The 24,673-nt window shown below is 40.0% G+C and overlaps 1 protein-coding gene across 2 annotated transcripts in view; it reads left to right on the top strand.

The window, feature by feature from the left end:
- MORC3 (MORC family CW-type zinc finger 3) overlaps window positions 1-24,673 on the top strand; it is a 41,162-nt gene that overhangs the window by 12,554 nt on the left and 3,935 nt on the right. The window contains exons 5-15 of one of the 2 annotated variants that reach the window (XM_032629787.1): window positions 68-215; window positions 1,868-2,015; window positions 4,024-4,152; window positions 4,575-4,697; window positions 8,140-8,237; window positions 14,850-14,954; window positions 15,578-15,700; window positions 15,807-15,881; window positions 16,803-16,848; window positions 19,049-19,215; window positions 22,516-23,404. In XM_032629787.1, the coding sequence (XP_032485678.1) occupies window positions 68-215; window positions 1,868-2,015; window positions 4,024-4,152; window positions 4,575-4,697; window positions 8,140-8,237; window positions 14,850-14,954; window positions 15,578-15,700; window positions 15,807-15,881; window positions 16,803-16,848; window positions 19,049-19,215; window positions 22,516-23,404 (2,051 nt within the window). The remainder of the gene's footprint in view (window positions 1-67; window positions 216-1,867; window positions 2,016-4,023; window positions 4,153-4,574; window positions 4,698-8,139; window positions 8,238-14,849; window positions 14,955-15,577; window positions 15,701-15,806; window positions 15,882-16,802; window positions 16,849-19,048; window positions 19,216-22,515; window positions 23,405-24,673) is intronic. The other variant, XM_032629788.1, reaches the window with a different exon arrangement.

Below are 24,673 nucleotides of genomic sequence, written 5' to 3' on the forward strand. Positions count from 1 at the left end.
GAGTTGGTTTCCATATCGTAATTGTGAAAAATACGCCATTGGTCTAAGTCTTTAACTTAGGATATACGACAGATAATTAATTTAACAGAATCGAAAGCGAGTCTTGCTGCAATTCTGGAACATTCTCTGTTTTCTACGGAACAGAAATTACTGGCAGAGCTTGATGCTGTCATCGGTAAGAAGGGGACGAGGATCATCATTTGGAATCTCAGAAGGTAAACGGTAGACCTCAGCTAGTTGTTAACCATTTGGGAAGTAAAGCACACGTGTGGGAATAATTTCATCACATTCATGCTTTGTCACACGAGAGTGCAAATACATTGGAAGGTCCTCATTTTATGGCATAGTTAATGATTTACCTTTTCCAAGGGTATTTTATTGAGGCTACTTTGGCTTCAATTTGAGATAATTTCATATTACTAAAAATAAATTTCCTAGCCCTGCCATTCTGTCTCCATAGCACTCTATTTTCGCTCTTGGTTATACCATCCCTCTCCTCAAAAAAAAAGAGAGAAATGAAACGAAAAGATAAAGCCCAGCCAACAAGTCCCAGCTTGAGTAAGTTAGAGATTGTCTGTTTGGTTAATTACATAAAGCTAAGCACAATTCAGCATCTGTTGAGAAAAATAATATAAATGAGACTTCTGTGTTGCTAAATCTTTGTGAGGATAAAATCCTTTGCAAATAAAGTTTTAAAATTTAGGGTAAATGTGTGATATTGAGAGATGTAAGATCTGTTGAACCATAGGAATAAAGCACACATAGTGATAATCCTAAAATCCTTTAATTCTTGTGCTTTTCTGACCACCTGTATTCCGTTTTTCTTTTATTTTCTTTTTCTTACTTTCTTCCCTGCCCCTCCCATCACCCCCACCATTTTTTCTTTAACTTTTAATTTTGAGATAATTGTAGATTCATATGTAGTTGTAAGAAATCTCATGTACTCTTTACCCAGTTTCCCCCAATGATAACTTCTTGGAACACTACAGTACAATAATACTGTTGATACTGACATTGATACAGTCAAGGTACAGGACAATTTCGTCACCTCAAGGATCCCTTTTATATCCACACCCACTTCATCCTTAATCCCTGGCAACCTCTAACATGTTCTCCATTTCTGTAACTTTGTCATTTCAAGAATATTCTGTAACTGGAATCATACTGTGTGAAACCTTTTGGGATTAGCTTTTTCCATTCAGCATAATTTTCTGAAGATTCATCCAGGTTCTTGTGTGTCCGTTTGCTTCCTCTTACTTGCTGAGTGGTAATTGCATTATATGGATGGACCACAGTGTGTTTACCAATCTGGTTGTTTACAAGTTTCATTTATTACAAATAGAGCTGTAAAACAGGGGTTCCCAACCTTTTTGTCATCAGGGTCCGGTTTCATGGAAGACAGATTTTCCACAGGGTTGGGGGGTGGGGTTCAGGCAGTAATGCAGTGATGGGGAGCAGCAGGTGAAGCTTTACACATCCTGCTGTGTGGCCGGGTTCCTAACAGGCCCAGGGGTTGGAGACCCCTGCTATAAAATGTGTGCATAGAGATTTTTGTGGGAATATGGTCATCATTTTGTGGGCTAAATGCCCAGGAGTGTAATTGCTGGATCATATGGTAGCTGCATGTTTATTTTTTTAAGAAACTGTCAGAATGTGGCTCCATCATTTGACATTCCCAGTGGCAATGTGTGGATGAATACAGTTCTTTTCTGTACCTCCTGGGTTTCTTTTCTCCCTCTCTCCCTCCCTCCAACTCCTCTGACCTTAACTGCCACCACATGTTCCTGTTTTGTTTTGCTAACTAAAAGTTTTTTGCTTGCTTATGGTGAAGTTAAAATTTAGCTCTTATAAAAAATTATTTTTACAGCTACAAAAGTGCAACAGAGTTTGATTTTGATAAGGATAAATATGACATTAGAATTCCAGAAGATTTAGATGAGACAGCAGGGAAGAAAGGGTACAAGAAGCAAGAAAGGATGGACCAAATTGCCCCTGAGAGTGACTATTCTCTGAGGGTATGTATTTAGCTCTCTTTGTGGGAGTGAGAAAAATCATCAAATAATGGAAATTGTTAACCACTTGTATTATAAATGCTGCCAGAAATCTCTAAGTATCTCAGACATGAACCAACTTATTAAATTTGTCTTGTGTGCACTGCTTGTTTTATTTGCTTAGAAAAGTTTTTTAATTGCGAAGTCATGGATAGCCTATACATAATGCACGTTAGTATAATTTTGTGATAAATATCTTTGAGATTTGACCTTAGAGATGAGAATGTTTTTAAGATTGAAGGAATTAATATCTCAATATAACAGTGTTGATATAATAAGAATATTAAGTTTCAGGCTTCCCTGGTGGTGCCGTGGTTAAGAATCCGCCTGCCAATGCAGGGGACACGGGTTCGAGCCCTGGTCCGGGAAGATCCCACATGCCGCGGAGCAACTAAGCCCATGCACCACAACTACTGAGCCTACGCTCTAGAGCCCACGAGCCACAATTACTGAGCCCGCACGCCTAGAGCCCATGCTCCGCAGCAAGAGAAGCCACCACGACAAAGAGTAGCCCCCGCTTGCTGCAACCGAAGAAAGCCCACGCAGCAACAAAGACCCAACGCCGCCAAAATAAATAAATTAATTAAAACAAAGAATATTAAGTTTCTTAGTCACTATGATAAGACATATACTATTCCCTTTTTTTCCCCTTCTTTTTGTTTTTCTTGGCTGCACTGTGGCATGTGGGATCTTACTTCCCCGACCAGGGAGAGTGGTCCTAACCACTGGGCCACCAGGGAATTCCCCTTTTCCCTTTTTTTGTACTAAAATTATTTCATAACCCCAAGCTAAGGATTCATTTGACGTTTACAAGTATACTATGTAGTTTTATCTGAGATTCTAGCAATTACAATGGCAGCTATTACTATTCCTTGATATACCCCAGTGTGTTAGTGAAGTATGTCCTAGTTGTTAAGAAAATCTTAAGAATATACAGAGGTCGCCAGAGCAGATGGTATAATGTTAGTGTATCATGAGAAAAATGTTTTAAAATATCATTAATGAATTTTATAAATGGGCAAAACACCACTAATTTTGAAATCAGGAGTCAGGAAAAAAAAAGAGAAATGTTCAAATTTTAGTTTTGTTTTGAACTTTTCATATATCCTCCTTGAGTTGTTCAGTTCATTTCCCTCAGAGATTTCTGATAGCTTGGAGACAGGCACAGGAGATCATATTTTAACATGTTTTAGGATGCAAAGTTTGGTCACAATTCTAAGGTATCTAAACTTCCATGTATTAAGAATTGAAAACACGTTTAGGGAATTCCCTGGCGGTCCAGTGCTTAGGACTAGGCACTTCCACTTTCATGGCCCGTGTTCAGTCCCTGGTCAGGGAACTAAGATCCCACAAGCCTCAATGCGGCCAAAAAAAAAAGAAAGAAAAAAAAAAAGACTTGACAACACATTTAGATGACTGCTGATTTTTACAGCTCCGTATGGAGGAAGTGCTGTTTGTCTACTCTGCTGAAATGTTGGTGCATTATTTATGATTTTTTTTCCTTTTCAAGCTTATAATAGTCCCTTTTGTTTATATTAGATTTTGCTTATTTTTGCCCAAATAAAATTTATTGATGCTTTAAAAATTATAATAGCAATATATAGTTTTGACAGGAGAGTCAGAAAATAGTCCTTTTTGTACACATAAACATATTTTTAAAATTAAAATGAGACCATACTATACATGCTGTTTCTTAACTTTTTTTCACTTAACATATCAACATCTATGTAGGTCAGTAGATTGTTTTCTGTAAGTCATTTTTACTGGCTACAGTATATTGAGCTTGTTTTTAATAAAAAGTATTCAGATATTAACTAATACACCTTTATAGTCTATAGTATTTTATTGAAGAGTTAATATGTCTTTTATCAAAGCAAGGCGGTAGCTTCCTTTTTAAATACATGCATAAGTAATGTTGAACAAATCCATAGAAAATTATGTGGAAAGGACAGATAATTGTGTGTCTTTGCAGGCTTACTGCAGTATATTATATCTAAAGCCACGAATGCAGATCATCTTGCGTGGACAGAAAGTGAAGACACAGCTAGTTTCGAAGAGTCTTGCCTACATTGAACGTGATATTTATCGACCCAAATTTTTAGTATCCTTTATTTTGCTTGTTATGATGCTGTATATAGATATGTATCAGTCAAGTGTATTTCCCTTCCCCCTTTCTCCTTTTATCCTGATAGAGTCAATCCTCTCCAACTTTTGCCCTTTTTTGCACCTTTGGACTCAATAATGAGGGCTTCCCTGGTGGCACAGTGGTTGAGAGTCCGCCTGCCGATGCAGGGGACGCAGCTTCGTGCCCCGGTCCGGGAAGATCCCACATGCCGCGGAGCGGCTAGGCCCGTGAGCCATGGCTGCTGAGTCTGCGCATCCGTAGCCTGCTCCGCAACGGGAGAGGCCGCAACAGTGAGAGGCCCGCGTACCGCAAAAAAAAGAAAAAAGAAAAAAAAGAAATAGGAAGGGTGGTTTAAAGGGAATGAGGTGGTGTGTTCAGAATTTTCCTTAACATTTAAGACTAATAAAACTGTGAGAATTACTTTTGGATTCAACTGCAGAAATAAAGATCATTATGGGATAATGATGTATCACAGAAATAGACTCATCAAAGCTTATGAAAAAGTTGGATGTCAGTTAAGGGTAAGTTTATATCTGAAAATGTCTGTATCTTTTATAAAAGTTAGGATAACAGGGCATCCCTGGTGGCGCAGTGGTTGAGAGTCTGCCTGCCGATGCAGGGGACACAGGTTTGTGTCCCGGTCCGGGAGGATCCCACATGCCGCGGAGCGGCTGAGCCCGTGAGACATGGCCGCTGAGCCTGCGCGTCCAGAGCCTGTGCTCCGCAGTGGGAGAGGCCACAACAGTGAGAGGCCCGCGTACCGCAAAAAAAATGTTAGGATAACGTTATTGGGTCAAATGTGTAACAATGTGCTTTTTGCCTAATGACTTTTAAATGTCAATGTTTTTAATAACATTGGTATGGCACTTGACCTTAGAACGCTTTTATATTAATTTGAGGACAGAACATTTTATCTCTTTTACAGATGAGGGAATTGGGGCTGATAAGTAACCCGCCTTAGACCTCAGGCACAGGTGCAGATATTTTCTCTACACTTGGAAAAGGATCCTTGATTTTTTTCATACTAGAATAAAATTGATTGGTTTTAATTAGTTGTTGACTCAATAGCCTAAAAAATAGTATCTGATAGGTGATTTACTTTTCTGGAGTTAGTTCCTGAATATATCAGAGTTTTCCTCCAAAGCCACTTCCATCGTTGTAGAATTCAATTTAGGATGGTGAACATTGCCCACTATGTCGATCTGTTTATCCTTTACCTGTTTTCACAGAAAATTTTTTTGTTGTGTGTGGGTGAGTGTTAAGAATTTGTGATAAATTCTGAAATTCAGCTTTGTTAAAGGTTTTAAGTCCAGGCATATTTTGTTTTCCAATTCTATGATGTTCATTTTCTATTCATTTTATTTCATTCTAAATTCTTTGCAACAACATGGATGGACCTGGAGCATAGTATGCTTAATGAAGTATAATATGTCAGGAAAAGACAAGTACTGTATGTTACCGCTTATATGTGGAATCAAAAAAAATAAAATAAGTGAGCGAATGTAACAAAACAGAAACAGACTCACAGACACGGAGAACAAACTAGTGGTTTCCAGTGGGGGCAGGGTGGCAGGGGGAGATAGGGGTAGGGGATTAAGAGGTACAAACTACTATGTATAAAATAAATAAGCCACAAGGATATATTGTACAGCACAGGGAATATAGCCAATATCTTATAATTTTAAATGGAGTATATAAAAATATTGAATCACTGTGTCATACACCTGAAACTAATATAGTATTGTAAATCAACTATATTTCAATTTTTAAAAAAGTAAATGAAAAAAAAAAAAAAAAAAAAAAAAGTAAATGAGGGCTTCCCTGGTGGCGCAGTGGCGGTTGAGAGTCCGCCTGCCCATGCAGGGGACACAGGTTCACGCCCTGGTCCGGGAGGGTCCCACATGCCGCAGAGCGGCTGGGCCTGTGAGCCATGGCCGCTGGGCCTGTGCGTCCAGAGCCTGTGCTCCGCAACAGGAGAGGCCGCAGCGGTGAGAGGCCCGTGTACCGCAAAAAAAAAAAAAAAAAAAAAGTAAATGAACTTTGTTGGGCTCTTCTTTATAACCACTGATTTCAATTAGAAATATAAATCCAGAAATAGGACAACCATGATAAAAGGTGTCAATAACTTTTATTTAAAATGCTGATTTTTATTTATAATTGGAATAGTAATTTGTGTGTGTGTGTGTGTGTGTTACGCGGGCCTCTCACTGTTGTGGCCTCTCCTGTTGCGGAGCGCAGGCTCAGCGGCCATGGCTCATGGGCCCACCTGCTCCGCGGCATGTGGGATCTTCCCGGACCGGGGCACGAACCCGTGTCCCCTGCATCGGCAGGCGGACTCTCAACCACTGCGCCACCAGGGAAGCTGTGGAATAGTAATTTTTGCCAGAAATACTCTATAATTATAAAGTTCTGAATTTCACTGGTAATTGGAAATGTATTTTTGGTAATAGGCCTTATTTCTCAAGTGTTTTAAGGTACATAATCCATTTTTCCAACCCAGTTAAATTTGCATTATATATAATTTCTGGTTAAGTTTAACCTTGTAAAAAATATGCTTTTACAGCCAACTTTTTTTTTTTTAAATAAATGTATTTTATTTTTGGTTGCATTGGGTCTTCGTTGATGCGCACGAGCTTCCCATTGTGGTGGCTTCTCTTGTTGCAGAACACGGGCTCTAGGCGCACAGGCTCAGTAGTTGTGGCACACGGGCTTAGTTGCTCCACAGCATGTCGGATCTTCCCGGACAGGGATCGAACCCATGTCCCCTGCATTGGCAGGTGGATTCCTAACCACTTTGCCACTAGAGAAGCCCTACAGCCAACTTTTAATGTTTTTCTTTACCAGAAGATGGACTGGTCGTAGTATTTGGATTCAGTAAACATTTATTAAATACTTGGTATGATTTTCCACGCTAGATGCTCAGCATAAAAAGATGAAAAGGTACAGCACATGCCCCCAGAGCTCTTTCTGATGAGGGGAATGTGGTATATCCTTGGAGCAGCAGAAAGGGCTTCTTGTAGAAAGTGGTGATTAAGATGAGACTGAGTTGATTTACTGTTTGGGGAAGTCTGGCAAGAGCTTTCTAGACAGAGAAAGGAATGTCTGCAAAGGAAAAGAAAGAGGCTTCTGAGAGGATGGCATCATTAAGGGAGTTGTTATGCCTGGACCAGGTGGTAAGTGGGGAATGGGAAAGAGGAAGATGAGGCCAGAAAGGAAGTGAAAAAGAACTAAGATTGAAGGGTTCTGTGGTTTACAAGTTGTATGAAATGAGGAACCACTGATGGTTTTTAGTGGAGTAGCATTATGATTAGGTTTTCATGGTTTTGTCTATAGTTGCATCTATGAAAATTCTCAGAAGTCAGTATTCCACTTTTTCTCTTTATACTTAGACTCAGCTATAGTCGTGAACAAAATACATGTGTTAATCACATAATCAGAAAATGACTCAGATACTTTGAGTTCAGTGTTTTAGCTAGCAGGTTTAAAAAATAACCTAGGTCAGTTGAAATAAAGTTTTTACTTCATCACAATAAACAACTGAATGTGTAACTTTGGATAAGTGTCTTTAATTTTTATCTAACGAACTTACGGAATATTATGTGCCAAAGCCTTTGCTAGGCACTATGGATACAGGAAGGAGTTACTTGTGGTTTTTAGTAGCTAAGAAATTGCATCCCAGTAGAGGGGATCTTTTTTCCCTAGTATAAAATCGGGAATGATAATACTTGTCGACATGAATACTTGATAACAGTGGAAGTGGTTTTGGAGGAAAGCTGTTGTTACATATTTAGGAGTTAGCTCCCAGAAAGGTAAATTACCTACCAGACACTGTTTTTCAATCTAAATGTCATGAGCATCAGATAAAATATAGGAAAATGTTTCATGCAGATCTTAAATCTTGGTGAAGGGATAATTGTTTGAAGCATCATGTTTCATGTTTAAAATGCCAGTTCTATTTTTCAGGCAAACAACATGGGTGTCGGAGTAGTGGGGATTATAGACTGTTATTTCCTAAAGCCGACTCATAATAAACAAGATTTCGATTATACTAACGAATACAGGTATGTTACCTATTTAAATGACTGACTTCTTACTATTTATTTTGGAAATACTTTCATAACTTTTTCTAAGCTGGATTTCTTTCTGTTTTGGGGGAAGCTTGCATAGAAAACACATGTAATCATTTTCTCATCCCTGGGGATTGTATTCTACTCCGTCACAAATAGAAATATATTCTCCTCTGTCTTTACTGATGAAGAATTTTTGAGATTTGTACTAAATAGAGGAAGTTCCTGCTTTCTTGGTAACATTTTTTTGTGTAATATAAAATCCAGAAACTTTGATCTTGGATGGGAACTTTAAGATAACTTAGTCCTATGTACTTGAGACAGAAATGCTCATATCTTTTAAGAGTGATCAGAAGCCATAAAATAAATATGACCATCAATTTTACTTGTAAATTTAGGAAGCACAAACAGTTGTCCTAATGAGCGTATATTATGAAGAAGAATGCAAACTTCATATAAAAACAAAGTGGGGGCTTCCCTGGTGGCGCAGTGGTTGAGAGTCCGCCTGCCGATGCAGGGGACACGGGTTCGTGCCCCGGTCTGGGAAGATCCCACATGCCGCGGAGCGGCTGGGCCCGTGAGCCATGGCCGCTGAGCCTGCGCGTCCGGAGCCTGTCCTCCGCAACGGGAGAGGCCACAACAGTGAGAGGCCCGCGTAACGCATAAAAAAAAAAAAAAAAAAAAAAAAAAAAAAACAAAGTGGAAGGAGGGAAATGTTAAAGAGCAAAATCAGCAAATTAGGAAACACACAATAGAGAAAATCAATAAATATTCAGAGTATAGTCCAGAGACAGAAGCTACCCCTGTTACTTGAACAGGGAAAATATAGGGAGTTGTTAACCAGAATAGTAGAAGGTGATCACTCAGAGAGGTGAAAGAGGACAGTAGATGTCCAGAACTAGCTGATACAAAAGAACAGCTGTTACCTCTAGGTTGAGAAAGAGTAGACAATAAAGGAACTAAGAGAGGATCCCGGGTCCCTGATGTCAGAGATTCAGATCTCTTTGTAGAGGTCATAACAAACACTAAGAGAGGATCCTGGGTCCCTGATGTCAGAGATTCAGATCCCTTTGTAGAGGTCATAACAAACACAGCAACAGGCCACCTGCCATGGCAAGAAGCTTGCCAGAAGGCCTGGCCACTCTGGGTCTGTAGACATGGCCTGCTGTTGCCAGGGGATGTGGGTGGGCTTGGGCTAGAGCTGTTCTGTAGGGGAGACCTGTCTGTGCCCAAGGGTGTGAGTATATGCTGGAACTGGTTCCTGCTGCTGGAGGGAAGAGCGTGGCCTGAAAGCACAGCTGGAGCTCCTTTGGGAGGCCATGGGCTCCAGCCAAATAATAATGAAGCACCCGACCTGAAGGCCATGTGTCTTGCTGCTCTCACCTGGTAGGTTCATTGCCCCGTTAACCCAGTGTAACATTCCTCAGGCTGGCAAAGGATGAATGTTTACAGGATCAAGCTCCATTATCACAAAACGGAACCCAAAAAAACCCTGTTTGGAACTGGAAGACAATAGGTTGATAATTGACACAATCAAAAGCCCAAAGTTTGTTTTTTTTTGGTAAGATTAACAAAGTCTATAAGCATCTGGCAAGACTAAGGAAAAAGAGAAAACAATAATCATCAATATCAGGAATGAAAAGGAGGACATTACTACAGATCTACAGACAGAAAAACATAGAGGGGCAGCATGAACAATTTTAGACCATTTTAGATGATATGGACACCTTCCTTTCAAACTGAATCAAATTAAAAATTTCCCACATACTTTCAAACATTTAAGGAAGCAGCGGCGCCAGCTTACACAATCATTAAAGGTTTTAAGAGACCACATAACTAGTAGTGAACTCACGAATGCATTATAAGAAAGAAAATTTATGTCAGTCTCTCGTGATTAAGATATAAAAATATTAAACAGCAAATACCATTTAGTAACTTGTAAAGAGAATAATACATTAAAACCAAGTGGATTGTATTCCAAGATGGCATGGGTGGTTTTTACTATTCAAAATTCAATGTAATTCATCATGTTAAAGAAAAATCTCATGGTTATTTTCATAGGTACAGAAAAAGCACTTGAGAAACTACAGTATCAATTTGTGATGTAGGAAAAAAGGGAACTCTTACAAAACCATTAATAGAAAGGGCATATTAGCAATACCGACTATTTAGCAAAAAACAGCAGTTCCTAATGGTGAATTATTGACAGCTTTCCCCTTAAGAGTGGGAGTAAGATAAGGTTATCAGCTATTCACCATTGTTCTTGAGGAAATAACCAGAACAAATAAGGCAAAAAAGAAAGAAATGAAAGAATAAGCGTTGGAAAGGAATAAATAATTTTCTGTAGGTGACAATATCAAGTATATAGAAAGTCCCAAATAATCTGCAGTGTAATACAGAGTCTAAGGTTGCTAGATAAGAAGTATTCAGAAGTTTGTTTACCAGCCAGAAAAAAAAAAACCATGAGATTGAAAAATTTTTATACATAATAACATCAAAAAAGCAAGTGCTTTGGAGTAAATAAAATATGCAAAGACCTCAACACACTAAAAACTATAAAACATTGTGGAGTGAAATTTCAAATCTGAATAAATAGGTATACCAGGTTCAGGAGTTGGTAGGCTGAATATTATAAAATGTCGTTTTTTCTCCAAAGTAATTAAATACAATTCCAGGTTAAAAAAAAAAATCCCAGCAGGTGTGTGTGTATGTTAATAGGCTTAATTTAAACTTTATGTGGAAAGTCAGAAGACCAAAGACAGTTAAGACAAAGAACAACAAATCAAGAGGACTCATACTACTAAATGTCAGTGCTTAAAAAGCTGTAGTGAGAGTGTGGTATTAACGAAAAAATAGTCTAGTGAAATAGAATAGAGAAGCCAGAAACAAATCCCTGCTTTTTATACATATGGTCAGCTGATTTATGACGAAGGTGTAGTAGGAAAATGATCATCTTTCTAAAACTGATGGTTCAGCTACCTGTATGAACAAAATGAACGTTAACTTCTCCCTCTTATATGAAGCAAAAAATCAATTGCAGATGGATTTTAAGCCTAAATGAGAAAGGCAAAAACAAAAAACAAGAATAGTTTGATAACCTTTAATTTAGGTGGTTTTTTTTAAGCAAGATGCAAAAGTATTGACACGTTAGATCAAAATGGAAAAATTATCTAAAATGAATAAGATATAGCAAATGTTGGTAAGATGTAGGGGCAGTTGGAACTCCTGTATGTGCTGTTGGGTGTGAGAATTGTTGACCATTTTTGAAAGTTATTAGACTGTATTGAGTAAAGGTGGACATCAGTGCCCACCCCTATGACCCCACAGTTCCACTCCTATAGGTGTATTTTCAACAGAAATGGGTGCAGTCTCATGGATTGAGGAATAGAGGTGATAAGAAAAGGAGATGAGGAAGAACTGAAAAAGCGATATGAAAGGTGAACCATGTTTGGGAGGGGAGATGATACATTCTTATTCGGATGTTTATGTGTTGTTATAGTGGGGCTTCCTGGTGGGGAAAAATAGAGATAATGAACGGGGATAGATATGTCTAATATTAACCTGTCAGTACAGAATTTCAAATCTTGATTTTATTTATTTTTTAAATGTTTTTAATTAATTTATTTTTTGGCTGCGTTGGGTCTTTGTTGCTGCGTGTGGGCGTTTTCTAGATGCGGCGAGTGGAGGCTACTCTTCCTTGCGGTGCGCAGGCTTTTCATTGTGGTGGCTTCTCTTGTTGCGGAGCACGGGCTCTAGGCTCGCGGGCTTCAGTAGTTGTGGCGCACGGGCTTAGTTGCTCCGCAGCATGTGAGATCTTCCCTGCCCAGGGCTCGAACCCGTGTTCCCTGCATTGGCAGGCGGATTCTTAACCACTGTGTCACCAGGGAAGCCCCAGTCTTAATTTTTAAAAGCTTTATTTACTCTATTGAAGTATACTTGATTTACAATATTATGTTAGTTTCAAGTGTACAGCAAAGTGATTTGGTTATATGTATATATGTACGTCTGTAATTCTTTTTTTATTCTTTTCCATCATAGTTTATTGTAAGATACTGAAATAGTTCCCTGTGCTGTACAGTAAATCCTTGTTGTTCATTTTATATATAGTAGTATGCATCTGTTAATCCCATACTCTCAATTTATGCCTCCCCACCCCCCTTCCCCTTTGCTAACCTTAAGTTTGTTTTCAAAGTCTGAGTCTGTTTTGTAATAAGTTTGTACTATTTTTTAGGTTCCACATATAAATTGATATATAATATTTGTCTTTGTCTGACTTACTTCACTTAGTATCATAATCTCTAAATCCATCCATGTTGCTGCTGATGGTACTATTTCATTCTTTTATGTCTGAGTAATATTCCATTGTATATATTGATGTATACACCATATCTTCTTTATCCATTACTCTGTCGATGAACATTTAGGTTGCTTCCATGTCTTGGCTGTTGTAAATAGTGCTGCACATGCGGGGTGCATGTATCGTTTTCCCCCCCTCACCCCTTGCCGTGCCATGTGGCATGTGGGATCTTTGTTCCCTGACCAGGGATCGAACCCCTGCACCCTACATTGGGAACACGGAGTCTTAACCACTGGACTGCCAGGGAAGCCCCAGGTGCATGTATCTTTTTGTTTTTTAATTTATTTTATTTATTTATCTTTGGCTGCGTTGGGTCTTCGTTGCTGCGTGCGGGCTTTCTGTAGTTGCGGCGAGCAGAGGCTACTCTTTGCTGTGTGCGGGCTTCTCATTGCAGTGGCTTCTCTTGTTGCCGAGCGTGGGCTCTAGGCTTCAGTAGTTGTGGCATGTGGGCTCAGTAGTTGTGGTGCACGGGCTTAGTTCCTCCATGGCATGTGGGATCTTCCCGGACCAGGGCTCAAACCCGTGTCCCCAGCATTGGCAGGTGGATTCTTAACCACTGCGCCACCAGGGAAGCCCTGTCTTTATGAATTATAGGTTTCTCCTGATATATGCCCAGGAGTGGTGTTGCTGGATCATATGGTAACTCTTATTTTTAGTTTTTTAAGGAACCTCCATACTGTTTTTCATGGTGCTTCCACCAATTTTACATTCCCAGAAGCAGTGTAGGAGGGTTTGCTCTTCTCCACACCCTCTCCAGCATTTATTATTTGTAGACTTTTTGATGATGGCCATTCTGACTGGCGTGAGGTCATGCCTCATTGTCATTTTGATTTGCATTTCTCTGATAATTAGTGATGATGAGTATCTTTTCATGTACCTGTTGGCCATATGTATGTCTTCTTCGGGAAAATGTATATTTAGATCTTCTGCCCAAGTTTTGTTTGGGTTGTTTTTTTGTTATGGAGTTGTATGAGCTGTTTGTATATTTTGGAAATTAAACCCTTGGCAGTTGTATCCTTTGCAAATATTTTCTCACATTCCATAGGTTGTCTTTTTGTTTTCTTTGCTGTGCAAAAGCTTGTGAGTTTGATTAGATCCCATTTGTTTATTTTTGCTTTTTTTTTTTCCCTTGCCTTGAGAGACTGACCTAAGAAAACATTGCTACGATTTATGTCAGTGTTTTGCTTGTGTTCTCTTCTAGGTGTCTCATGGTGTCATGTCTTATATTTAAGTCTTTAAGCCATTTTGAGTTTATTTTTGTGTGTGGTGTGAGGGAGTGTTCTAACTTGATTGATTTACACGCAACTGTCCAGCTTTCCCAACACCACTTGCTGAAGAGACTGTCTTTTCTCCATTGTATATTCTTGCCTCCTTTGTCAAAGATTAATTGACTATAGGTGTGTGAGTTTATTTCTGGGCTTTCTATTCTGTTCCATTGATCTATATGTCTGTTTTTGTGCCAGTAGCACACTGTTTTGATTGCTGTAGCCTTGTAGTATTTTCTGAAGTCCAGAAGGGTTATGCCTCCAGCTTTTTTCTTTTTTTTCAGGATTGCTTTGGCAATTCTGGGTCTTTTGTGGTTCCATATAAATTGTAGGATTATTTGTTCTAGTTCTGTGAAAAACATCATGGGTAATTTGTTAGGGATCACATTGGCTGTTTTAAATTTAAGATGTTACACTGACTATATCTTGTGTGTGCAGACAGTTCCTGGCACAGTAGGTACTTAACTCCTTAACAAATGATTATTCAGTTGTGACCATAGTCATGTTTATCTCAGTAAGTCCTGTTGATTTGCTTTTTTACTGACACCTTATTGTGGGAAAAGTGAAAGTCTTAATTGTGGGACAGAAGCTATTTTGAATTATACTTGCTGGTAATGGTTGCATACTTTTATAAAGCAAACAGCTGCATTCTGGTTTGCATTGAAGCTTGTTGGTTGGGGTGAAGTTCAGAAAGCCTGTGGTTTTCCCAGTAGCTGGTCTGCAGCACACTTCCTCAACAGAGGACCCAAAGTGTTAGTATTGTCCATCTTATTCCTAGATGGTCCTGGCTCTGTTCTATGAACTTATCTACATTCTTAGAGAAAATTGCCATTACTTTAAGTTTTCTTAACTGTGCCTTTTGGAGGCCCCTCCCCCCGTGTTCACATGATCAGTACCAGGTTGTTTATTCTTTCTTTGTTTGTCAAAGATTTGATCTTTATCTTTTTTTTCTTGAATTGATTTTATAATTTACTTTTTTTTAAGGCTTACAATAACAGCACTAGGAGATAAGCTCAATGATTACTGGAATGAAATGAAAGTGAAGAAAAATGCAGAATATCCTCTGACTTTGCTGGTTGAAGATATACAGTAAGTACATTTAAAAAATAAGAAGTGACTATAATATCAAGATGTGATATTGGAGGGCATGGTGATTCTACAGTGTTCATAAACTTTTTAATCTAATCCATAGTAAGAAATAAATCCCACAGCTCGAAAGCCTTTTATAAACTAAAAGAATATATACATTTAAGTTATTCAGAGATGTGCTATAATAGAGGGTAAAATGTAATACAGTTATAAAAATTGCTTGAATTACAGTAATAGAACTTGCCTATTTTCTGTACTTTGAATGGTTTATTGTGCTAATAAGTATATTAGATTTGACACTGCAGACGCTAACTTAACATAAATTTCAGGGCAAGGCATTTGTAGTATTTTCTAAGTTTTTTAGTTTTTATTATAGAAACAATGTAATAGTATGCTTTTAAACAAGACTAAGTCACTTTGTTTAAATTGGTCTGTCACTTTTAACCTTCAGTGGTAGCCAAAATTGTTGTTTTTAAAATCTTAACTCTCTGTCAAACGTTCCAGAATTTTCAGGGACGGAATTAAATAATAGGGGCATTTTGTGGTAGAAATGATGTGGAAAGTCTAGTGAAGTACTTAGATCCATTTTTCCATGCTCATATTTAGTTGCTATTTTGTTACAGGAAACGTCCTGATCAGACATGGGTTCAATGTGATTCCTGTCTAAAGTGGCGAAAATTACCAGATGGGATAGATCAACTTCCAGAAAAATGGTATTGCTCCAATAACCCTGACCCACAGTTCAGGTACCATATAATTGGTAGTAGCCTTTTTGGAAAGGCAGAAAGTACTGTTCAAGGTGTATGAATAGGCGCTGGTGACGTGTTATTCCCATGTGATTTTTCTGACTAGAAATTGTGATGTTCCAGAAGAACCTGAAGATGAAGATTTGGTGCATCCCACTTACGAAAAAACCTACAAAAAGAAGTGAGTGTTATATTAATGTATGGTGGGAAAATAATACCCAGATCATCAACAGTGGTGTGTCTGTAGCATTAGTTGATATTTCTCCAAGATAAAGTAGTATAGCCAAAAAAGATTATGACTCCAAAAAAAAAGATACGATGTGGCGTACATCAAGTGCTTTTAAAGTTTATACTGTGAGTACCTGCTATTTATTGCTGTCCTATCTACAAGATACTTTGAATATACAGTATAGTTTTGTTCTTTTGGACTACACACCAGTGAATCAAAAGTGAATACTGCCCTTTATGAGCTCATGGTCTAACGGGGAAAGTGAGATGTGTGTTTTATCAGTTTGAAGTTGACGACTCCCGTAAAAGGCATGATCCAGTCCTGTGAGGAACCCCATAAGTAGAAATTACTTCTGGTTGGGGATGGGGAAATGGATCAGGAAAATTCATGAAGGACTTTTGTAATAGGCCTTGAAGGAAAGGTAGGATTTGTTGGGTAGGAAGCAATGGTTTGTTCAGCTTAACTACAGTAAATATGTGAATGGGGATAATGGAAAATAGAGGTGGGAGAGAGAAGCTGGGGAACGATAGTGAACCACGGGGAACGTTAGGCTTATGTACTGCACATGGAAGGCTGAGTTGATGAAGATCTTCTGGGTGGTTTTGATTTATAGTACACTGTTCTTAAAGATAAATCCAGTAGCAGGAGTGGAAGACATTAGGGTGTTGCTGAGATAAGAGGTGGAAAGTACTTCCCTGCCTGAGGCCTTACCACTGATTATAACGAAATTGAAGCAAAGTTCAGTGTACCTATCTTATTGACTTAGTAGTAAAATGGCAAGTATGTCATTCGAAAACAGAATTGAAAAATCATAATGAAGTAAATTTAAATACATTTTTCTTTTCTCTCTCCTCTTTTTTTTTTTTTTTTAAGAGACAAGGAAAAATTCAGGATCAGACAACCGGAAGCAATCCCTCGGGTAATTAGGCCTTCCATTTTATAGCTGTGTCTTGTATTGTGTTGTGATTAATTTAATACTCAATTTTTTTCTTTTTCGGTATGCGGACCTTTCACCACCGCGGCCTCCTCCGCCATGGAGCACAGGCTTCGGACGCGTAGGCCCAGCGGCCACGGCCCACGGGCCCAGCTGCTCCGCGGCACGCGGGACCCTCCCGGACCAGGGCACGAACCCGCACCCCCGGCATCGGCAGGCGGACTCCCAACCACTGCACCACCAGGGAAGCCCTAATACTCAATTTTAAGCTTAGGAGTTACATAACAAATTGAAGCAGTCTTGTTCATTCAGTTCACATTTCTCTTCTCTTCCTGTAGCCCTTCTTACCCTCTTTCCCAATACTGACTTCTAACCCACAACTTCACTCAAACTTCTCAATTTTATTATACAGTTGGGCATTTTCTGAGGAAAGGCAGATATTCTTTTAAGAATCTTACTGTTGGGCTTCCCTGGTGGCGCAGTGGTTGAGAGTCCGCCTGCTGATGCAGGGGACACGGGTTCGTGCCCCGGTCCGGGAGGATCCCACATGCCGCGGAGCGGCTGGGCCCGTGGGCCGTGGCTGCTGAGCCTGCGCGTCTGGAGCCTGTGCTCCGCAGCGGGAGAGGCCACAACAGGGAGAGGCCCACGTACCGCATTTAAAAAAAAAAAAAAAAAAAAATCTTATTGTTAGGTAGACAGTCAAGGAAAAGTTCATAGGAAGACCCAGGGAGCCACATGGTAGTACTAACGTGGACCAAAGCTGTAGTGCTGACCCTTCAACCATAGTGTGCGGTTGATTTACAATATTATATTAGTTTCAGGCATACAACATAGTGATTCAGATTCTTACAGATAATACTCCAATAAAAGTTATTACAAAATAATGGCTATAATTTCCTGTGCTGTACAATATGGCCTTGTTGCATTTATTTATTTATTTATTTATCCATCTATCTATCTATCTATCTATTTATTTATTTATTTATGGCTGGGTTTGGTCTTCGTTGCTGTGCGCGGGCTTTCTCTAGTTGCAGTAAGCGGGGGCTACTCTTCGTTGTGGTGTGTCGCCTTCTCATTGCAGTGGCTTCTCCTGTTGCGGAGCATGGCCTCTAGGTGCGCGGGCTTCAGTAGTTGCACCACATGGGCTCAGTAGTTGTGGCTCGAGGGCTATAGAGCTCAGGCTCAGTAGTTGTAGTGCACGGGCTTAGTTGCTCCACGGCATGTGGGATCTTCCCTGGCCAGGGCTTGAACCCGTGTCCCCTGCATTGGCAGGCGGATTCTTAACTACTGCGCCACCAGGGAAGCCCATATCTATTTTATACATAGTAGTTTTTATCTCTTAATTCATACCCCTATCTTTTTTTTAATATTTTATTTATTTGGTTGGGCCAGGTCTTAGTTGCAGCAGGCGTGCTCCTTAGTTGCGCCTTGCCGGCTCCTTAGTTGTGGCGAAGTCTTAGTTGCAGCATGCATGTGGGATCTGGTTCCCTGAACCCCAGTGCCCTGCATCAGGAGCGTGGAGTCTTAACCAGTGAGCCACAGGGAAGTCCTTCCATACCCCCTACCTTTTTTAATGCTTAATGGTGTTGAGCTTTTTCTGAGTGTATAAATAGGTAGTTGTACTTCTTGTATCAGAAGTTGTGGTCTGTTGCAGTTGTGTACGTGTGCTTATCATTACATTGAAATGTTTTCTTGTGTAAAGGCTGAGGGTTTGAGGGTGAGAACAGAACTGGGAGAAAAAGAATAGTGGGCTTACTTTGGTTTTTAAAGGCAGTGTCTTTGTGACTTTATCCTCAATTTCTTTCTCTTAGAAAAATAAGTTTTTATTATATGTCTATACGTTCTGTATAGTCCGAGGTCAGCAAATCTTTCAATAAAAGGCCAGATAGTAAATATTTTAGGCTTTGTGGACCATATACAGTCTCTGTGGCATATTCTTTCTTTGTTTTGTTGTTTTGTTCATGTATTTAAACATGTAAAACCATTCCTAGCTCACTTGCAGGCTGGGTTTGGCTCTTTGGCCTGTTGTTGGTCACTCCCTGGTCTGGTGTAGCACAAGGAGTTTATGTGGTTAGGATAGTTCTCAGTGCGTCCTGGGATGGCGGAAAGGGGAAAGAATATCTTGTGTTTGGAACATGACACACTTTAAAAATTTCTTTAAGATCAGTTTTTTTTCCTTCAACAGATTCCTGCTGAACTCTTGTTTCCAACAACTCCCGTGTCAAGTCAAAGCTTTCCTCCCGTTAAGGAAAATGTTCCAAGAGGACATCTTTCAGAAGCGGCAAATACTTATGCAACGAGACTTATAAATAATCATCGAGGTTCACCCCAGTCTGAACCTGAGAATAACAGGTCAGTGGCTAAAATGTGTTTTTCCATTTGCGGAATGAATATTAAACAGCTTTACTTGACACTTCAATGCAGTAATACGCTTCTAAGAAAGTGTAGTTGACATGCATGTGAAAAGTCTTAAGGACAAGTTACTTTGCTTTCATTGTCTGAACTTACCCCATTCCATTTACGTTACCTGTTTAAATCAATTAAAAGAACATTAATTGTTTTTATTGTGGAGATTGATCAAATTGTCACCTCTTTGAAATTCTGTATAGTATGAAAATTCCTGCTTTTAAGATTATCAGTATCTGAGTAAAGAAAAACCTGAAGCAATTAACAGTACAACGCTGTAATGTCAAATGTGACCCATACGTTCTTAGCATAGCCCATGACATGCTATGCACTTCGGATGAGTGGATGGAGAAGGAAGAGGAAGAAAGGTGTGAGTGATACATGAATTGGACAGTCAGCTCTTTTGACTGGAGTGGTCGGGAAGGCTGTATGATGAGCTAGTACTTAGGTTGGTCCCTGAAATTCTGAAAGCAGTAAGTGCTCTGCACGGTGGCCCATTCAAAGGGGATAGAATGGACACAGGTGAAAAGGCGCGTGACACCAGTGAACTAGTATATTAGACTGACTCCATCTGATATTTGTTATTGAAAGAGAAACATTGAAACAAGATTCTCTGAAATAGTGAGGCCAGGAGTTCCAAGAGGTTTTGTAGCCTTCATTAAATTCTTAAAAGGATTTTTGAAAATTCAGAAAAGATTAGAAATTGTCTTAATGCATATATACATCAGAGAGGGCATGTTTTGAAATAGTTTGCTGTTTATAGCCTACATTTTGAGGTCTTAGTTTGTGGCTGAATTGCTACTTAACTGAGAACATGTGTGAATTTTTTTTAACTAGTCTCCATAATATTGGCTTTTCTTCATAAAGATGGTTACAGACAAAGTAAGAAAAAGTAAAATTTGTAATGTTACAGACGTGATCATGGAATTTAATTTCGGATATGACTGCCATCAAAATGGAAGAAGAGAACAGAGTAAAACTTTTCATTAAATTTTAAAAAAATATTTATTTTATTTTTGGCTGTGTCGGGTCTTAGTTGCGGCACACGGGCTCTTTGATGCAGTGCGTGGGCTTCTCTCTAGTTGTGGCCTGTGAGTTTTCTCTCTTTGTTGTGGTGTGTGCTCCAGAGCACATGGGCTCTATAGTTTGCAACACGCAAGCTCTCTAGTTGAGGCACGGGGGCTCAGTAGTTCTGGTGTACGGGTTTAGTTGCCCCTCGGCATGTGGGATCTTAGTTCCCTGACCAGGGATCGAACCTGCGTCCCCTGTATTGGAAGGAGGATTCTTTACCACTGGACCACCAGGGAAGTCCCCTTCATTAATTTTTAAAGCCTGTATTTATTCTTAAATTCATAGAGCCAAAGTCTGTGGAAAGGTGTACCTAAACTAAGTCTTGAGAGAGACAAATAGGAATTGGCCTGGTAAGAAAAATAAAGGACAGTTTCCAATTAAATGCTTAACTCCGTTGATCCCTAGACAGTCTCAGAACTTGGAAGCATTGGGAACTTCTGAAGGTGGAAAATAGGGGTGAGAACAGGAAGCTTGTGTGAAAGTTTCAGGAAGAGTAGTTCCCTGGACCTCTTCCCAGCCCGCGAAGTCCAACAGTGCTGCTTCTCCTCCTCTGCCAGAAGGCAGGGAGTTTACTTTCTGGAGCAGTTTCTACTGCTGAAGATGTGGGTGAGCCACTGTTTTGGAAGCAGAAGTAAGGGAAAGTTTGAATACTGAGTGGAAGAAATCCCCCTCCCTTCCTTGCCTCACTGGGCTCCCAAGAGAAAAGCTATAGAAGATGATGACAGCCTGAGCATCCTTCACATTCCCAGACCTCACTGCCTCTAGTCTGAAATAGAAATATAGCCAAGGATCCTCAGATGTACAAAACTGAAACAAAGGGAGTAGAAGAAACCATGTGAAATTTATTGAGAGGGGGGGTAGATGTTTAACAGATAAATCTCCTAGAACAAAAAGATAAATGGTTGGAAGATAGAAAAAAGAAGAGACGACGTACTGGAGGGGCCAACATCTGAGTAAGGACATTTCAGAGTGGGAAATCAGAGAACAAAGGGAGAGAAATAATATAAGAAAGACTTAATTGCCACTAAATACACAGCATAGTGGCTGGAAAAGGTAAGAAATATCTCAGAGAGGAAGAACACAGACTATATTCAAAAGATCAGGAATCAGAATGGCAGGAACAATGAATGGTAGATAACAATGGATTGATGCTTTTAAAGTTTTGAGAAAGTAATTCCCAACCTGGAAGTCTGTATTTTTCAAGCCAGCAGTGAACTTGAGAGGTGAATAAAGATATTTTCACCATGCAAAATTTCACATTTCTTTATGTCATATGTACCCTTTCTCAAGATTTTATTGGAGATTATGTCCTCTCCATATGAGAGAGTAAGCCTAAGAAAGGGGAAAATCCTTCTTGAGAAATGAGGTCTTAACACATAAGGCCCAAATAGCAAATCAGTACAAATATCCCTCTAAGTGGGGCAAAAAGTAATCAATTGGTGATAAATTCACAGAAAACTAAGCAGATGAAGAAAATGAGGCAATTTTTAATGCAGGGGAAATTGTTTTCCATGAAAGGATAGGGCATGCTTGTTTACTTTGTGGTTCACCTTTCATCACTGAATGTTTATAAAAATTCTGATGGGCAAACGGGAATGGCAGTGTCATTCACTGAGCTCTGGAATTCAGAGAGCAGCCCTGGGGTGGGTGGTGGCATTCTGTTTGGACATGTTACATTGAAATGCCAGAAGGCATCAAATGAAGAGATATTTGGCAGTATAAGGATGTGCTACTTTTTTTTTTTTCTTTCTTTTGCCGTACGTGGTCCTCTCACTGCTGTGGCCTCTCCCGTTGTGGAGCACAGGCTCCAGACGCGCAGGCTCAGCGACCATGGCTCACGGGCCCAGCGGCTCCGCAGCATGTGAGATCTTCCTGGACCGGGGCACAAACCCGTGTCCCCTGCATCGGCAGGCGGACTCTCAACCACTGCGCCACCAGGGAAGCCCAGGATGTGCTACTTTAAAAAAGAGGTCTCAATAGTTGTTTCCTTATGTGTAAAAGGAGAAAATAATCTCTACTTCATTAAATCATTGGGCAGTACTGTGTAATATATCTTTTTTTTTAAAATGAACATGGGCATTTCTTAGAATTTCAAGATAGATTACTTCAAGGTCGTCTATTTTTTCCATAGCTACATTTTATAATCTTATATTTCATATATAAAATTTTTTCCAGCCTGAAACGGAGACTCTCTACTCGTTCCTCAATTTTGAATGCAAAGAATCGGAGATTGAGTAATCCAGCATTTGAAAATTCTTATAAAGATGATGATGATGATGAAGATGTCATCATCTTAGAAGAAAACAGTACTCCCAAGCCTGCAGTAGACGATGATATTGAAGTGAAATTGCAACAGAGTCACATGGAGCAGAGCGGTATTCAGGTGGAGCCTGTGGGTGATAATGAACCGTGTGGCCAGACTAGTTCAACAGGCACCTCATCATCCAGGTGCAATCAGGGAACCACTGCAGCCACCCAGACTGAAGTACCAAGTTTAGTCGTTAAAAAGGAAGAAACTATTGAAGATGAGATAGATGTAAGAAATGACACAGCCATACTGCCATCCTGCGTGGAAACTGAAGGAAAGATTCGTGAAACCCAGGAAATCTTTGATAAATCTGCTGGTGATGTTGGTTGCCAATTAAATGAACTAAGAAATGAGCTGCTTCTTGTCACCCAAGAAAAAGAAAATTATAAAAGACAGTGCCACGTATTTACTGACCAAATCAAAGTGTTACAGCAGAGGATACTAGAAATGAATGACAAATACGTGAAGAAGGAAACTTGCCATCAGTCTACTGAAACTGATGCTGTATGTTTACTTGAAAGTATTAATGGTAAATCTGAAAGTCCAGACCATATGGTGTCTCAGTATCGGCAAGCTTTGGAAGAAATAGAAAGGCTGAAAAAACAGTGTAGTGCTTTGCAACATGTAAAGGCTGAATGCAGTCAGTGTTCCAATAGCGAGAGTAAAAGTGAAATGGACGAGATGGTTGTGCAGCTTGACGATGTATTTAGACAGCTGGACAAATGCAGTATCGAGAGGGACCAGTATAAAAGTGAGGTGAGTTACATCATTCAGCACAGTGAGAGTCGTGGGAGTCCGGGGCATCTAAAGCTTAACTGCCAGTTGCTAGGTGGGCATAAATCACGTAATCATATTTCCATGTACCGACTCCACTGATTCTCAACTGGGAGTGGTCCTTCTGGGGGCATATGGAAATGTGTAGGGCAGTTTCGGTTCTTAAATGTCTTGAAGGGATGGGCATTGTTGGAATCGAATGGGCGGGAACCGGGTCTGGTAAATGTCCTGTAGTGCGCAGGGACACTGCTGTGCAGTGAGGGATCGTCCTGCTCATTCCCACTGGGACGCTCAGTTACTACATGCCAGGAGTTCTAGTCCGTTATAATAAGCCTGCAAATAACCACACAGGGTAGTGACAATACCTTATTTTATAGAGGTACCCTGTATTACTTATGATTAGGTTCCTTTGAAGGTGACATAAAACCCCACATAACAGTAGCAGCTGCACAGTCATCAGAGACACAGGCTCCTTCTGCATCGTTGCTTTGCTTCTCAAAGCAAAGCACTCGGACCACTGCGCTTGTGGTCCGAGACGGCTCTTCAGGTCCAGCCAACGTATATCTACATTCCAGGCAACAGGAAAGAGAAGGGGTGCAGTTTCTGAAAGCTGCTTATATGCCATCTGTCAGACCTTAGTCACCTGGCCAGTGGATGCCTTGGAAATGTAGTCTTTATTTGGGCGTTCTTTTACTGAGGAAGGAGGAGCCCCTAGTTCAAATTTGGGTAGCTCCTTTGAAAAATATTTTACGTATTATATTTACATGGTGTTTGAAAGGAGAGTTTCTCTGCTAAAAGGAATTTGGAAACGACAGTATGGTACCGAATTGCCCCTTCTTCTGGAAATACTGCCGACATAAATGCTTATTCAGACATTCCGCTTGATGTGTTGGCTCAGGAGCTAGATGACAAAATACATAAAAAATATAAGCTTTCTGTTGTAACTTACTGCTGGTGAGTGTGCAAGAAGTGAAAGTCACTATGACCTCAACATAATTTGGGCATTTTTATCTTGGTTTTTCAGTTTTTAGGTCTCATTTGCTTTTTTGTTTTTGGGGGTTTTTTGGCAGTACACAGGCCTCTCACTGTCGTGGCCTCTCCCGTTGCGGAGCACAGGCTCCGGACGCGCAGGCTCAGCAGCCATGGCTCACGGGCCCAGCCACTCCGCGGCATGTGGGATCTTCCCGGACCGGGGCACGAACCCGCGTCCCCTGCATCGGCAGGCGGACTCTCAACCACTGCGCCACCAGG

The sequence above is a fragment of the Phocoena sinus genome, chromosome 4 (genome assembly GCF_008692025.1).
Source record: "Phocoena sinus isolate mPhoSin1 chromosome 4, mPhoSin1.pri, whole genome shotgun sequence".
Lineage (NCBI taxonomy): Eukaryota > Metazoa > Chordata > Mammalia > Artiodactyla > Phocoenidae > Phocoena > Phocoena sinus.